Genomic DNA, 15,859 nt, shown 5'->3' with positions numbered 1-15,859 from the left:
GAGCAAAACTGAAACCACTGTGGAGTATAACCAAGCAATAAAAACAAACTGCCAATTTGGAAAATCAGTGACAACCTTCTTGAGAAAGGAAGTCTGCAGCAATATCTCCGTAATAATGCTCCTCTTTAAGATCTTTTAAATATACTTTATTAATCAATTTTTAAAAATACTTGACCATTACAAGGAATTAAATCTTTACACCCCCATTTTATCATTACAATTCCACTACTAATTCAGACCAGAATTGTGTACTTGCTGCTCAAACTGGACAGTTTTTCATTAGAAAACTGCTCTTCATTGCTTTACTGTGATGCTGACACTGCTTTTGTGGTGCTGGACACTGAGTACTAATTCCTCTCCCATTTCCACCTGGATAGGATTCTCTAAAACAACTGCCGCTTGTTTCCAGTGGGAGGCTTCACCTGAAGTATCCAACCTAATCTCGTCATCAAGGTACATATGATACCAAAAGGGAATGGCAGTCACTTGTCCAGATTTACAAATGTGTACCTATGAAAATTAAGAAATCATGAAAATTTTATCAGAGTAAGTAGAGTAGACCTGGTTAAGTAAGTATGTTTTTTAGTCAATTTTAGCTCCAAATTTTATAAAGATTTAATCACCCAATTCAAATTAATGCCAATCTACTATATTCACTAGTATTTACCCAAGCTCATTTTTAGATACTGTTTAGAAAAAAACATAACATTTAAATAGTCAAAGAAAGTGGCAAATACTATTTTGTGTACATTAAGTATTACCTAGCTTAAGATAATTCTAAATATGAAAAAATAATCATTTTGTATTACCTTCACTTCTCTGTTAGAGGTGTTCAAATATGGAGTCATTAAATCTAGTCTTAACAGTTCCACTGGCTTGCTTAAAGGTACACAGGGCAATGAGGACAGATCCAAAAATACGCGTATAGGTACCTAAAGAAAATACAAATTTTTCACTTTTACTCAATTCTTTTTGTGGCCATGTACTCTCTAGTGCTTGCTTCATACTTGCATCAGTAGGATATAATGCTTTATACATCTAATACCTCATTTGATTCCCAGTTTTGTAAGGATGAACGAACCAAGGCTAAGTCAGGTTAAATTCTTTCAATTATCTACAGATCTTGTCTTGGATGAACGCAAATTTTTACTAAAGCAAAGTAGCTCCAAACATTTTAAACCCAGGATGTGCCTATGTGTGAAAGATGAACTAATAAGCAAATAGTACAACTATTTGAGAAAATATGCCAAATTCAACCAAATAATTAAGAGAGGATTTCACTTGGAAAATAAAGTTTATTTGTATAAAGCAATGGTTCTCAGCTTTGGCTGCCAAGTTAAAATCACCTGAAGAGGTTTTTTGTTTTTGTTTTTGTTTTTTGTTTTTTGTTTTACCTGAAGAGGTTTTAAAAGCCCCCAACTGCTCAGGCCATAGCTCCAATCAATCTGAGAGCTGGGATCCAGGTATCAGTAGTTCTGGAAGTTCAGTCAAGGTTGAGAGCCACCACTATAATGTGTTCCATCAATTTTAGTATCCGTGGAACATTCCTACTAGCAACTTTTAGCCTCTTCATTTGAAATAAAAAGGGAACCTGGGTTTTTTGTTTTGTTTTGTTTTAATTTATTTGACAGAGATCACAGGTAGGCAGAGAGAGAGGAAGGAAAGCAGGCTCCTTGCTGAGCAGAGAGCCCGATGCAGGGATCGATCCCAGGACCCTGGGATCATGACCTGAGCCGAAGGCAGAGGCTTTAACCCACTGAGCCACCCAGGGGCCCCCGGGAACCTGTTTTGAAAGTACCCTCTTGGGGCGCCTGGGTGGCTCAGTGGGTTAAGCCTTTGCCTTCGGCTCAGGTCATAATCCCAGGGTCCTGGGATCAAGCCCTGCATCGGGCTCTCTGCTCCACAGGGAGCCTGCTTCCCCCTCCCCCTCTGCCTGCCTCTCTGCCTACTTGTGATCTCTCTCTCTGTCAAATAAATAAAATCTTTGGGGGAAAAAATGATTAAAAAAGAAAGAAAGTACCCTCTTTCCTTTTGAGTAAAATATTAGAGCAACTGTGCATGGTGAAGCAGTGGACACAGATCAACCTCTCCCCCTCGGCATCCTTGAAGGCATCCAACCTTACCTGCCATAACGACACAGCAGTTCCATGCCATTTCCAGGACTCATTGTCCTTTATCCTCATTTGTATCAATCACCAGAAGAAGCTCTAGATTCCTGTTACCTCTCATCACATGCCCTCTAACCCTCATAGTCCGTCCTCACTCCTGTTTCTCAACCTAGCCTCCTGGCCACTCCTGGCAGCTGTGCTAATTCTTAAATTTCCCATCTAAAGCTCATCATTTCATGAATTCTCATGAGTTCAGTTCTTTCTACATAGCCCCAAGGTGATTCACTCAGGCTTTAAATATCATCTACCAATTCTTTTTTTCATCTATCAAATTTAAGTACCAAATTTTATTTCTAGCCTCAATCTTTCTCTGAATTATTATCCTACTGTTCAATGATCCCACAAATGCATGAACACAACCTGATCCTCATGCTATTTTCCCCATTTCAGTAGATGATAACTATTCTTCCAGGTGCTTTCGTACCCCACATCCTATCTACCACAACCTACCTTCCAATGTCTCTACAATCACAACACTTGGCACCACCTCCACACTGCTACCACTTATTCTAGTCTAAGTCACTATCCCCTCTCACCTGGATTACTGCCGTAATACCTTTGCCTGCTCTCACAAGTGGTTTACTTCTAACACAGCAACCACAATAACTTTCAAAACAAGATACACGGTGTCATTCCTCTGTCAATACCTGACATGTGTCTCCCACCCTTTTCAGAGTAAAAGTCTTCATAGGACCAAAAGGCTGTACAAGATCTAGCTCCTAATACTTTTCTGTCTGCATCTTTTACCTGACCTGCTGTTTCTGAACACTCCAGTCATGCTCTTGCCGCAGGCCACTGCACTTTTTGATACTTTAACTTGTTTATGGTTTGCTTCCTTATTTCTTCAGTTCCCTGCTTAAATATCGCTTACCCATGAGTCCTTTCCTTAGTCATCACCTATATAAAATAGTTTATCACATACCCCCATTCCCTATCTCATAACCTGCTTTATGTTCATAGCACTTTTAACCACCATCGTTCTAATCTTTTTACTAGTTTATTATCTATCTCTTGTTTGTCAATCTGAACAGCTCCATGAGTGCAGGAACTTATCTCTTAGATTCACAGCTATATTCCCAAAACCTAAAGTAGCACAAATATGCTACACATTTGTTGAATGAATAAATTTGTTATTTTCTGTACAGTCCTCTTTGTGATTTCACTTTCCATGGTTTCAGTTACTAGTAGTCAACCAAGGTCCAGAAGCAGAGGATCCTCCTCCTGACAAACTGTCAAGTCAATGGTAACCTAACACATCATTTCCCTCACATGATCTCATTAGGATAATAATGAGAGGATACGAGAGGCATTTTATCATCCCACGTCATCACAGAAGGGTGAATATGGTACAATAAGCTATTCTGAAAGAGATCACATCCCTGTAAGCTTTATTACAGTACATTATAATTCTTCTATTTTTAGTTATTGTTATCTCTTACTCTACCTAATTTATAAACTAAACTGTATCATAGGTATGTTTAGGAAAAAAACAGTATAGATAGGTTCAGTACTATCTGGTGGTTTTCACTGTGGGTCTTGGAAAGTATCCTCCATAGATAAGGGAGAACTACTGTGTAGTTTTTCTTTTTTTTTTTTTTTAAACACCTCTCATTTTGTTTCATTGGTTCACTCAGTTGTCTATGTAACAGATAATTCTCATATTAGAAGAGAGGAGACAATATCACCTAAGAAAATGAGTAAGTGGACCAGGAAATGTAAAACTACCAGGCAACCTGCCTCTTGAGATGAGTAGTCACAAGCGGAAGAGAGACCAAAGTTTGCATATTCAGCTGCAGGGCTACTGGTGTAGAGAAGGCAGAAAGCTGGATTTAACCAAGGTAGGATTTTCCTAGGCCAGTACAAAAACTAAAGAGAAGGGATATATGAAAAGTTATATAGACCATGGAATACACACTCTTAAGGAAGGGAGAAAATACAGTGAAATGATGGCAGGATCAAAATATCATAGATTCTGATGGAATCAAAGAATTATAGACACCAAAATCAAGAGGGAATAAGCTAGAAAGGAGATAGTGGTATTTCTGAACCACACAAACAACCAAAACTTCTTCTTTTTTTTTTTTTAATTGATTTATTTTTTAGTAATCTCTATGCCCTACATGTAGACTCTGAGATTAGGAGTCATAGACTCCTCCCATCGAAATAGCCAGGTGCTCCTAACTTCTGTCTTCTGATAAGTATATTCTCCTTATTAAACTCTCCAAAATCTGAGATTAAACAAACACTAAAATCTCAGTTAGCCAGCCCTAGGAAAAAAAAGCATTTTCTCAAAAAACTTATATTTGCTGAGCAAGTACTATTCACAGATCTAACTGTATATTCAAAGCCTTACTCTGTATAGCCATTAGATATAAGTTTTAGATGTCACTTCTTTAAATATGTATCTACTTCCCAAAATTCTGCTTTGGCTTACATATCAGTATTCCACCTACTTCCTACCTCTGTCTTCAACCCCAAACCTCTTCCCTTAGACACTCCACCCACTCACACAATTTTAACTCACAAATTTGTATTCTGAGGCTAATGCCTCTGCCAGCACTAAATCTTGGGTCCTTGTTTCCCAAATAACAACTAACCCCTTTGCCTTGAGTTCCAGTTTCCTAGGTTTCTGCATTCCTACTCACAGCAGTCTCACTGTCTAGACATTAGCTGCTTACATCTATCACCTGCTAACCTGAGGTTTCAATGTAATTAAGGGTTCATGTTTAGAATGCCAGTCTTTCTCTGGCTGCTTCTGTTTTAGACAAGAAGCACCTTTTTCCTAAGACTAAATCTAGGACCCTATTTTTCACTTGTAACAATGGTTCAGAGGAGTATCTGTAGCCTTTTGTCAGTAGAAACAACAGACTTCCTTGGCTATTCTAATCTCTAGGTTGATTTTCACTCATAAATTCCTTTGCTCTGGGGACGCCTGGGTGGCTCAGTTGGTTGGACGACTGCCTTCAGCTCAGGTCATGATCCCGGGGTCCCGGGATCGAGTCCCACATCGGGCTCCCAGCTCCATGGGGAGTCTCTTCTCCCTCTGACCTTCTCCTCGCTCATGCTCTCTCTCACTGTCTCGCTCTCAAATAAGTAAATAAAATCTTAAAAAAAAAAAAATTCCTTTGCTCTGGGACAATGATTACCATCCTAATCCAGCTAAACACACTGTCTCAATAAAACTACAGAGAAAGATAAGGTAGATGGGGGTAACAGCCACCTGGCTGAACTTCTAAACACTTACCTGAAATTGATTAATAAAAGGTGCTATATTTAATCCAAGAGTACGTTCTGTTCCTTGAACAGCACTCTCTTCTACCAGTGTCTGTGATTCCACAAGCAACCCGAACATCAGCACATACTGAGGAAAGATCTTGCCTCCAGATTGTAGCAAACACCTAGAGAAGGAAAAATATTTTAAAAAGCGTCTTAATTCCCTACATTTTACAAATGCCAATAACTAAATCAGAATGAATTGGTGGGCTACAGATTGTACATAATCTAATAGACTTTATGTTATTGGCTGGTAGTTCAGAGTGGTAAACCACTGAAAATAATTTCCCAAAAAGTCAAAGTGGCCACTGATCCATGAAAGAGAAAAACCACCAGCTGGCTGGATGGATAGGTCTTTAGATTTAGGAAGATTATCAATTGATATTAAAACTAGTGATTGAAAGTCTTATTAGGAAAAAGATATTACAAAGTCTCAAAGTATTGCCCATCCCCCAAATGACATACTCATTACAAAGGGAAACACAGCATTTTATTGTAGAAAAACTTGATAGATACAACTTAAACCAACTGATCTAAATTATTACATCAACAATAATGGAATAAAGCAATACTATGTGCCTCGTAATGTGACAAGACTTGGGTAAGATTCCTCTCTAAAATGGATAATCCAAACCTAATTAAAAACAAAAAAATAGGGCGCCTGGGTGGCTCAGTGGGTTAAAGCCTCTGCCTTCAGCTCAGGTCATGATCCCAGAGTCCTGGGATCGAGCCCCACACCAGGCTCTCTGCTCAGCAGTGAGCCTGCTTCCTCCTTTCTCTCTCTCTGCCTGCCTCTCTGCCTACTTGTGATCTCTATCTGTCAAATAAATAAATAAATCTTTTTTTAAAAAATGAGGAACATTCTAAAAAATAAATGGCCTACACTCTACAAAACTGTTTATGTCATGAAAAACTTCGGAACTGTTACAGAATTAAGGAGACTAAAGAGACAAGACAATTAAATGCAGTATGTGATCCTCAACTGGATTCTGAACCAGAAACAAAAAAAAGCTATAATGGATACTACTGCAACAAATGGTGAAATCTGAGAAGGATTGTACACTAGACATAGGTATTATGGCCATCCTTCCTGATTTTGACAACTGTATGATGGTTATATAAATGAATATCCTTGTTCTTAGAAATATAAACCAAAATATTTAGGGGTAAGAGACCGTGATATCTGGAACTTATTCTAAATAGTTCAGAGAGGGGGCGCCTGGGTTGCTCAGTGGGTTGAAGCCTCTGCCTTCGGCTCAGGTCATGATCTTGGAGTGCTGGGATCGAGCCCCGCGTCGGGCTCTCTGCTCCCCCCTCTCTTTCTGCCTGCTTGTGATCTCTGTCTGTCAAATAAATAAATAAAATCTTTTAAAAAATATTAAATAGTTCAGAGAGAATAATAAAGCAAATGTGGCAAAAGAGTAACAATTTGTGCATCTGGCTATAAGGTATATGTTAAAAATTCTTTTTTGCTGCTGTTGTTAAAAGTTCTTTGTTATTCTTTAACTTCTCTGTAAGCCTGAAATTATTTCAAAACAAAAAGTTAAACACTGAAAGAAAAAAATGTAATTAAAAATCGAAATGTTCTAGTAAAGGACGTTAGGAAGAGTATTAGTAAAGGGTTAACAAAACCCATTCTCCTCCTACAACTGATCTTGGGTTCACCTTTTGATTCCCTGGAAATCCCATAAAGGAAGAATATCAGCCGTCTTAGTGTGATCAGCAACACTGCTTAGGACAAAGATTTTTTTAATTGCCTCTCAGTAGGTAGAATGCATCTTAGACTGAGAGAACCATGAACAAACTATAAGCACCTGATGGGAAGCTGTATCATCTTTCGGCTTCCCTGAGGGTGGTTATCTTGCAACCAAGTTTCCCTATTGCTACACCTACAGGAGGTATTAGTTCCTATGTGAAGTTTAGGGCTCTTAAACCAAGACGGCTCCCACGTCCACCTATACAGTCTTACTTCCTCACCCCTCAGCTGTGTGAAGCATGAGGCAGTATAGTGGGTCTTCTACTACCATCAAATGAAGCAGTTGGGAGAATACTTTAAAGGACTTTCAACCAAGTCATTATTTTCATTTGCCACATTTACAGTCACACATTAAATCCCTCATTTTTACTGAATATTCTAAGCTGGTTTCCACCTGAACTTCTAGGACAGGCTATTTATAGACAAATGAACTTCATATTATCGTATGTATCTTTCATAGTAAATTTTTCCTCTTAAATACACAGGATTAGTAAGGATCTATTTATAATAACACAAGGATAAGGTCTGGTTTTGCCAAGACATTTATCCTACAAGTTAATAAAATTTTATGCTATGTAATTTCCCTGAATGGGTCATTAAAATCTTGACAAACTTATATAAAACACCCATTCCTCAAAACCACTTTGGCATTTCTGCTCTTAAATTAGTTTCAAATCATTAATTCTTCTGTCTTCTACTAAACTGATTCTCTCAACCATTTAAAAATACTGTATCTAAAACCAGAATGGCAAACTATAACAAGACATGACAACTAAATGCAATGCAGGACCCTTGATTAGAACCTAGATTGGGAAGAAGAAAAAGGAATATAGGATATTACTGGGACAGTAGGGGAAATTTTAATATAGATTATATATTAAACCAATAGCATTTTATCAATGCTAAGTTTCCTGAGTGTGATTTTATTGTGATATGTCGGGGGGGGAAGACTTTGTTCTAAGGAGACACACACTAAATGTTAAAGTAAGAGTGAAGGTTATAAAGACAAAACAGCAGTCTTGTTTTCACTGTTGCAATTTTTCTTAAGTTTGAAATTTTGAAGTATTTCAAGATAAAAAGTTGGTGGAAAAGTTTACAATACGTAAACAGACTATTCTTGTAACAGCTCTCCCTAAGATTAGCTAGCTAATCAGAAGCCATGTCATAACCAGATCATTTGAGGAACACAGAATCAGCAAGGGAAGTTAGAGATGATTCCTAAATATAATGAGACAAGTTATGATCCTAAATCAGGATAATCTCTCTTCAGTAAATATAAGTACATAATCATTTACATTGCAATAAATCCTGTATATTACAGACTAGCCTAAAAAAGGATTCCATCCTGACCCCAATGTTTTGCTTATTTTCGTTACTGCTTTCCTATCAACTTCTAATATTTTAGGTAAATTCTAGTAGAAATTAATCTCTATAATTAGTAAAATTACATAGCTCTTAACAAAATTCCTATGTCTTTAGCAAACCAGATGAAAATTTATCTTCCAAAAAACTGAAGAAACCAGTTTTCCTCAAATGGATCAGGTTTAATTCTGAAAATTCATGTTACTAAATTTTTCTCAAGTTATTTGCTAATTGTGATCTGTTTAAATAGAACCAGATCAGGGGCTCCTGGGTGGCTCAGTGGGTTAAGGCTCTGCCTTCGGCTCAGGTCATGATCTCAGGGTCCTGGGATCAAGTTTCACATCGGGCTCTCTGCTCAGCAGGGGACCTGCTTCCCTCTCTATTTCTGCCTGCCTCTTGCCTACTTGGGATCTCCCTCTGTCAAATAAATAAATAAAATCTTTTAAATAAATAAATAAATAAATAGAAACAGATCTAATTTTTCTTTTAAGGGAACAAGATCTCAAATGACAGATAGCCACAGAGCTTTATGCTGCTTGACTAATCCCCTCCACCCCCCAAAAAACACAGGAGGGTTACTGTACTATGAAATCTGCAAGCTGAAAAAGTACACAGGTTAAAAGTCAATCTTCTAACCATAAAAATCTATGGGAAAGAGGAAGGGAGGGCAATACATAAAATCATTTCAGAAAATCAGACCAAAGTATCAAAATTTTACTTGCTGAACGTTAAAAAAGTTATAAAAGGCTGAATCAAGTACTAATGACTATACCAGAGATAAATACTACACAAAGGCAGTATATGAAAATTATTTTAAAAGGCTGTAGTCCTATTATTCTAATCTAAAATCTTTTACAAGTCCTTAACTCAATATTACTGTCCTAACAGAAATGCTTCTTAGTTACGTTAGATAAAACAGTAATCACCTTGCAACTATGCTTAGCTTTACTGACATTGTTTTGTTGTCACTTATGCCACTGGAGCTTCCAGACTCCTCAATGGAATCTTCTTCAAAGCCAAATAGTGCTTCTAAACCATCTGTGCCTTCAGGGGTGAAAAAATACATTCCAGCTCAAAAGTTTAACCATAAATGGCAAAAATTCTGAAGAGAAGAAATCCTTCAGTTTCTTTGTGATCTAACACAAGATGTTTTTAAATGGGTTTAAATTTTAAAAAAAAAGTACCAAAAAAAAGTTCTCCTGTGTTTTAATTTAGTATGACTAAACATTTTACAACAATGACTACGAAAGTAATTTGGAAACTACATACCGAAGTCTGCGAAATGACTCATTTTCTCTTGCTTTGCAGGGTGTGGGGGGGGGGGGGTTGGAGAGGGATGGTGTCTGGGAGGAGTTCCAGTGAGAGAGATCCCTTATCCCAGATATAATTTATTCTCCCAATCACTAATTGCACCCTCTTTCCCAGGCATGAGACCTCCTCTTTGTTAGAGGCTAAAGTAATAACAGCAAGCCTGTGTCAGAGTATCTGCATACCTCTATCCCCAGAATCAAGATAAGCCAGGTAAGGAGGTTGTACAATAGCTTGGGCTAAAGGAAAGAACCACTGGTTCCCCACTGTTCCTCAGGAGGTATTTGGAGGAGAGGAAAGAATACCGGTTAAAACAATGATGACAGGTGCTACTAGCATTTAGTGCCTAGAGATGCCAAACATCCTGCAATCTATAAGACAATCCTATATAAGAACTGTAAAAAAATTAAAAAATAAAAAAAAAAATAAAGAAAACAAAAACAAAAAAACAAAACAAAAAAACTGTCCCACTCAAACTGCTAATAGGACTCCTCCCCCTACTAAGAAACACAGGGAAGAGCAGTTGGTAGCTTTACATAAATTGTTTCCCACTATTATAACACAGAACACATTCTCTGCTAAATTGTTTTTATAACTTTTAAAAAATCCTTTAAAGGTTCCATTTAAATAAAATGTGACTGACTGAAAGCTTTCCCACTAAGATCAGAAACAAGACAAGGATACCCACTTTCACTACCTCCATTCAACATAGTCTCTGGAAGTCCTAAAGGAAGCAATCAGGCAAGAAAAATGAAGGGCATTGAAACTTAAAATGAAGAAGTAAAATTATCTCTGTTCATAGACAACATTATCATATATTTAGAAGCTCCTAAAGATTCCACACAAAAATGTTACAACTAATAAATTCAGCAAAGTTGCAGGATATAAAATCAACACACACAAATTAGTTGTATTTCTAAAACTAGCACGAACAATCCAAAAAAGGAAATTAAGAAAACAATCCCACTTATAATAGCATCAATTTAGGAATAAACTTAACCAAGCAGGTTAAAGAGTTATAAGCTGAAAACTACAGACATTGCTAGAAAGCACAAATAGGAGCAAATGCACAGCTCAGTCAGTTTAGCATCTGCCTTCGACTCAAGTCATGATTCTGGGGTCCTGGGATTGAGCCCCGTATCAGACCCCCTGCTCAGTGAGGAGTCTGCTTGTCCCTCTCCTTCTGTGCCCCCCCATCCCACCTCCCCACTCCTGCGCATACATGCACTCCCTCTTTCTCACATAAATAAATAGAATTTTTTTTTTTAAAGTAATGAATAAACTGAAAGACATCCCACATTCAGGGACTGGAAGAAAATATTGTTAAAATGTAAATACTACTCAAAGTGAACTCTACAGATTTCATGTAATCCCTATCAAATCCCAACAGCATTTTTTACCGAAACAGAAAAATCGCCATCCTAAAATTCATATGGAATTTCAAGGGATCCAGAATAGCCAAAACAATCTTGAAAAAAACAAAAACAAAAACAAAGTTGGAGGTTTTACACTTACCAATTTCAAAACTTATTACAAAGTACAGGGAAAATGACCATATAAGCAAAATGGTGAATAGGAAGCCTCCAACTCACCTCTCCCCAGAGACACTTAACAAAAACACACAGACTAAACTGTTTCTGAGATATCTAGAAACCAGTTAGGAGGTTCCTATACCCCAGGCCAGTGCACAGCCAGAAAGAACGACATGGAAAATGGTAGGAAAATGTATCACATTTACTTGCCATAGTCCCTTCCCCAAGCACATACAGCAATCAAGTACAATCAAGAGAGAACTCCAAATTCCCTGCTTCTTGTTGGGAAGAAAAAAGATATATGCTCCAAAAAAAATGTTGGAGCATATATCCAACATTCTGACTTTGGGTGGGGGGCTGTCCAAGGTACTGGTTTCTCTCTTGCATGAACCTAAGCAGTGACCAAAAAATGGGAGTCAGTTGGGATCTCTGATAGACAAAGGACATCACTTGGCTTGGTTAAGAAGCATAGGGTGTGCAGTACCACAGAGAGACATTAGGGTGAGCTCTAGTACCATGACTTGCCATAGCACCAAGGAAGCTGCAATACTGAAGTCGGAATTATGATTCAACCACACCCCTAGATACATATGAAAAGAATTGAAAGCAGACTCTCAGAGAGCTATATGAACACTCATATTCAAGCACCATTATTGACTGTAGCTAAAAGGCAGAATAACTCAAATGTCCATCAACAGATGAATGGCTAATGAAACGGGCATCTTCATACAGTGGAATATTAGGCAGTTTTAAAAAAAGGAGGAAATCCTGCTACCTGTTACAACATGGATGTACCTTAAGGATATTATGTTAAGTGATATATATCAGTTACATAAGACAAATACCACATGATTCTACATATGAAGTATCTAAAGTACTCCAAAAAATAGAAACAGAAATTGGAAAGGTGGTTGCCAAGGGCTTGCCAGCAAGGAGAATTAGTGTTTTGTGCTTATAGTTTTAATTTTCAAAGATGACAAAGTTCTACAGATCTGTTGTACAATAATGTGAATAACCTTAGTACTACTAAACTGTATGCTTAAAAATGGTTATGATTTTTAAACATTTTTAATGGTCAATCATTAAATGATTTTTAATGGTTATGATGGTTTTATGATTTTTCCACCTAGGAATGCCTCGGTGGTTCAGTCAATTAAGTATCTGCCTTTGGTTCAGGTCCTAGGATTAAGCCTCCTGCATCTGGTTCCCTGCTCAGTGCAGAGTCTGCTTTTCCCTCTTCCTCTGCCCCCCTACCATGTTCTCTCTAATGAATAAATAAAATATTGTTTTAAAATGGTTAAGATGATAAATTTAATGTTGTTTTTTTTACCACCACGACAAAAAAAAAGACTTAGCTGCTTAAAAACACACTTATTATAAAGCTTATTATAAAGAATAGGACGGTAGTGGCATAAAGACCAGATATGTAGATCAATGAAATGGAACTAAAGACTTCAGAAATAAATTTTTACATATATGGTAAAACGGTTTTTGCCAAGGCTGTCAAGACCATTCCACGTGAGGGGCGCCTGGGTGGCTCAGTCAGTTAAGCGACTGCCTTTGGCTCAGGTCATGATCCCAGGCCCCTGGGATCGAGCCCCACATCCAGCTCCCTGCTCGGTGGAGAGCCTGCTTCTCCCTCTCCCTGCCTGCCCCTCTGCTTACTTGTGCCCTCGCTCTCACTCTCTCTCTGTCAAATAAATAAATAAAACCTTAAAAAAAAAAAAAAAAAGACTATTCAATGTAGAATGGATGTCTTTTCTACTAATATGATAACCATACGCAAAAGACTGAAGCTGGGCCCTAACTGTATGCCATATACAAAAATTAAATCAAAATGGATCAAAGATCTAAATATAAGACCTAAAACTATAAACACCCTTAAAAGAAAACATAAGAGAATAGCTTTAGACCATAGCATTTGACAATAATTTCTTGTAAATGACACCAAAAACAGGCAACAAAAGTAAAACAAAAAACAAAGTGGACTGTATCAAAAAATTAAATTTCTACATATCAAAAGATACTCTCAATAAGGTAAAAAGGCAACCAACCCACAGAATGGGAGAAAATATTTGTCAATTATCTGATAAGAGATTAATATCCAGATACACAGAAAATTCCTAAAATTCAATTAAAAAAAAAATCTGACTCAAAAATTGACAAAGAACCTTTAGAGACATTTTTCCAAAGAAGATACACAAATGGCCAATAGGCACTCAGATCTGAGCAGCACAACTAAAGAACTCTAATTGAATTTGCTTTCAATATTAAATATGGGGTCAATTTTTGCCTCCACCAACCAACACTGAAGGGAAAATACCTTGGAGAGAAAACTGTATTATAAAATAAAGATTTTAAGACCTAAGAGAACTGGGACTTGTTTATAAGAAGCACTTTGCTCTACCAATATACCATCAAATGTGTACTATATGTTTCTTAAAGGTATTTTTTAAGATTTTATTTATTTATTTGAGAGATAGAAACAAAGATAATGACAGAGACAGCTAGAGAGAGCATGAGATGGAAGAAGAGGGAGAAGCCAGCTCCCCACTGAGCAAGGAGCCCGACCTGGAACTCGATCCCAGAACCCCGGGATCATGACCTGAGCCAAAGGCAGACACTTTACTGACTGAGCCACTCAGGTGCCCCATTTAAGATATTTCTTATATCATAAAGATGAGATTTGATTTTTTCCTTATTTACCCTGAATATCTTTTCTGTTCTTATATACCTCTACTTAATTCTCTATACTATATACAGGCAGTCCAATCCCAAAGCAGGATCTCTTCTTCACACCTATAGAGAAGGTGTTCCTTTAGATGAAAAAAAAATGAGTACTGACATGCACACAAAGAGAAAGGGATAATGTCACATATCCTGAAAAGCAATGTTTAAGGAACATACATGATCATGACTCATTTGTACAACTACGCCATTAAAGAATAAAAGAATTTACATGAATTTAAGCTCAAAAACCAAAGGTTGTATTTTGTGTTTTACCTGGATATTGCTGCTTTTTCCATTATTTCCTGCTGAATGAGCCCAGATGGCTCAATGACATCCAATATAATTATACTCCACAGCTTGTCTGATTTTGGCCTTTGCAACACAGAAGATTCATCTTCCACATGCCTTAACCAAAACTCAAGTGTTTCTTTAGGAAAGTGATTGGCTTCAGATATGAGGTCCAGAGTGATACGATGCTGGTCTTTTTCCACAGAACTGTAAGGTTTAACCTGCCCAAGTGTGCCAGCAATTATGGGCAGAATAGAGAAGCCTTCAGACACATCTAACACATAGAAAGGTTCAGGGATGATCTCTTGAGAATTACTCTCTTCACTTCCACAGCTCATCTCATTCTGACACTGAGTGTCCATGGCCTGACACAGTTTCTCTGGAGTCAACGAAGACAATACTTTTCTCATTGCCATTTTAAAGCCTTCATGATAGACGCTGTTATTAAGCAAAGCAATTTCTGTGGATTCCAATATACATGTCTGCTCTACAGCATCTGGTTTACTGGTCTGAAGGTTAGCCAGGGCACTACAGAGTTCAGCCTCACTTCCTAAAGTGAGCAAGTCTTTATTTTTGGTAAAATTTTTTCCAGTATCCACTTCACATTCTGGACCAAAAACACTGATATTCTGGATTCTTAAGTAACAATCTTGACAAGACACTTCCATCATCACATGGTCCCCACGTTTTATCCGGTAGTCTCCATAAAATAGTAAGAAAGAAAAAAATTGTAATTGATGAATATATTTATAAGTCTGAGGACCATACAAACTCTCCCACCCTCCCCTATTCTGAAATCACTACAGGAAAGATTACATCCATTGATTTAACAGAATTAAGTGAATTAATTTACTCATTTCCTACAAAAGCCAGGAAAAATCCCTCCAGCTTTCTTAGCCAAAAACTTAAAATTTGAAGACAATTAACTTATAGCCTAATAGAGAGATTAGATTCAAGATCTCTACTATTAGACCCCAACTACTAGTACTACAGTGCTTTTAGTGCAATCACTAGCTATCATCATTTCCATATTAGGGGGTGGGGGAAGGATTCCAGGGGACTCTTAATCTTCTTCAGTAATGAAGCCAACAATAACAAAGATAAATGAAAGGGGTCAATAACCAAACCCTCACCTTAGCTTAAAGGGATATTCTTTTCTCTAAGAAATTTCCAGAAGAACAAGGCAGGATTTAATAGAATATATTTCTAACTGGAAGTATTTAGACACTTGAATGTTTAAGAATTTGATAATATAAGGAAGGATTTAAGTCCTACAATAGAGACTATATCATGCTCTTATCCATGAGCTTTCAAACTCAGTAAAAATTTAAATGTAAACGTATAATCACAATTCCTTCTTATCAGCTTTAGAACCAGTTGCAAATAAAGGTTATTCTTGTTTACACATTTAAAATGTCCTTTCCCAGGGTGCCTGGGTGGCT

General features: G+C 37.3%; 1 protein-coding gene across 1 annotated transcript in view; it reads right to left on the bottom strand.

Annotated features, from left to right (window-relative positions):
* Window positions 1-124: 124 nt before the first annotated feature.
* PRMT9 (protein arginine methyltransferase 9) overlaps window positions 125-15,859 on the bottom strand; it is a 38,610-nt gene continuing 22,875 nt past the window's right edge. The window contains exons 9-12 of the mRNA XM_032855557.1: window positions 14,403-15,117; window positions 5,413-5,566; window positions 810-932; window positions 125-510 (exon numbers count right to left, since the gene is read on the bottom strand). Coding sequence (XP_032711448.1) covers window positions 295-510; window positions 810-932; window positions 5,413-5,566; window positions 14,403-15,117 — 1,208 coding nt within the window. The 3' untranslated portion in view covers window positions 125-294. The remainder of the gene's footprint in view (window positions 511-809; window positions 933-5,412; window positions 5,567-14,402; window positions 15,118-15,859) is intronic.

The sequence above is a fragment of the Lontra canadensis genome, unplaced genomic scaffold (assembly GCF_010015895.1).
Source record: "Lontra canadensis isolate GAN:19392208 unplaced genomic scaffold, GSC_riverotter_1.0 scaffold10, whole genome shotgun sequence".
Lineage (NCBI taxonomy): Eukaryota > Metazoa > Chordata > Mammalia > Carnivora > Mustelidae > Lontra > Lontra canadensis.
Note: the sequence above shows the minus strand (reverse complement) of the source record. Positions and strands in the feature narration are given on the sequence as shown.